At 28.8% G+C, this 1,059-nt stretch overlaps 1 protein-coding gene across 1 annotated transcript in view; it reads right to left on the bottom strand.

Moving 5' to 3' along the window:
* The window catches only part of TRIADDRAFT_62524 (uncharacterized protein), a gene marked incomplete at both ends in the record, with an annotated part of 6,313 nt that overhangs the window by 4,882 nt on the left and 372 nt on the right, over positions 1-1,059 (bottom strand). Inside the window, 2 exons of the mRNA XM_002118450.1 lie at positions 503-595; positions 860-913. Coding sequence (XP_002118486.1) covers positions 503-595; positions 860-913 — 147 coding nt within the window. The remainder of the gene's footprint in view (positions 1-502; positions 596-859; positions 914-1,059) is intronic.

Here is a 1,059-nt window from a genome sequence, read left to right as displayed (position 1 = left end):
TAGGAACTGTCGCTCATGCAAACAAAATAAATATTCCGTAACGCTGATGTGAATCAAAATGAATAAGGCCATATTAATCTATTCTGGAAATACGCGTACGCTTAACAAGTGAAAAATATAACAAGATACACTTTAGTCTTATGTGTTACAAGGTAGATGTTCTTCCTGCAGTCTTTCATTAACTATAATCTTTAACTCATTACTAATCAATCACTTAAATATTTTTAAATATTGTATAAAATTTATGTACTGTGTTCAAATTATAACTTTGTATTAACCAAGGAAACTCTTGGATTGATCAATTAATTGGATAGTATTTTACGGCAGTTTTCCGTGATTAAACTACCACAGTAACAGATACAATTAATATTACTCATTTTCAGTAGGCATCATCGGTATACAATTAAAATATCTTACGAAGACAACAGCATATCTTAGAAATAATAGACTAACTAATTTATATACGTCCTACTCTTTCACTGAATATGTATATTTTGTATACCTGTATTGACAGGCTCTTTCTGCTTTGGTGTGATATCGTCAGGTAACGTCGATTTTACTTGTTTGTTAGAAGATGAAGATGATATCCGATTTTCTAGTTTTAAAAGTAATCAGAAGTTTAATACATGTGATTATTATATGCGATACAATTAACGTCAAACTGTTTTAAATTCGAGCAACGGGACGCTAATATACAGTAGTTATAGCAAATTGTATAATAGATTGATAAATTGAGAATTAAATATACTTGATAACTGCAACAGTTACTATTAATGAATATAAATAAAATACATTTAGAAAAAATATCATCATGTAAATAACATCTGCCAGAGTATTTTTATGACGCTTATATAGTTACTTTTCACTTGTCGAACTTGGCTATCTGTTGTATGAGTGGAACTTGCAGCTCTTTCTAGATTGACATAAAGTAGGATATATATTANAATACTTTTATTTAAAAGACGATCTTTGAGAATAGTCTAATGATGCTTTAAATATTACTTTTAGAAGCTTTAGTTCGACTACTAGTTGCTTGATTTCGACTTGTTAAACTATCTA

The sequence above is a fragment of the Trichoplax adhaerens genome, genomic scaffold (assembly GCF_000150275.1).
Source record: "Trichoplax adhaerens TRIADscaffold_101 genomic scaffold, whole genome shotgun sequence".
Classification (NCBI taxonomy): domain Eukaryota; kingdom Metazoa; phylum Placozoa; class Uniplacotomia; order Trichoplacea; family Trichoplacidae; genus Trichoplax; species Trichoplax adhaerens.
The sequence above is the reverse complement of the archived record's forward strand: the minus strand, read 5'-3'. Positions and strand labels throughout refer to the sequence as shown.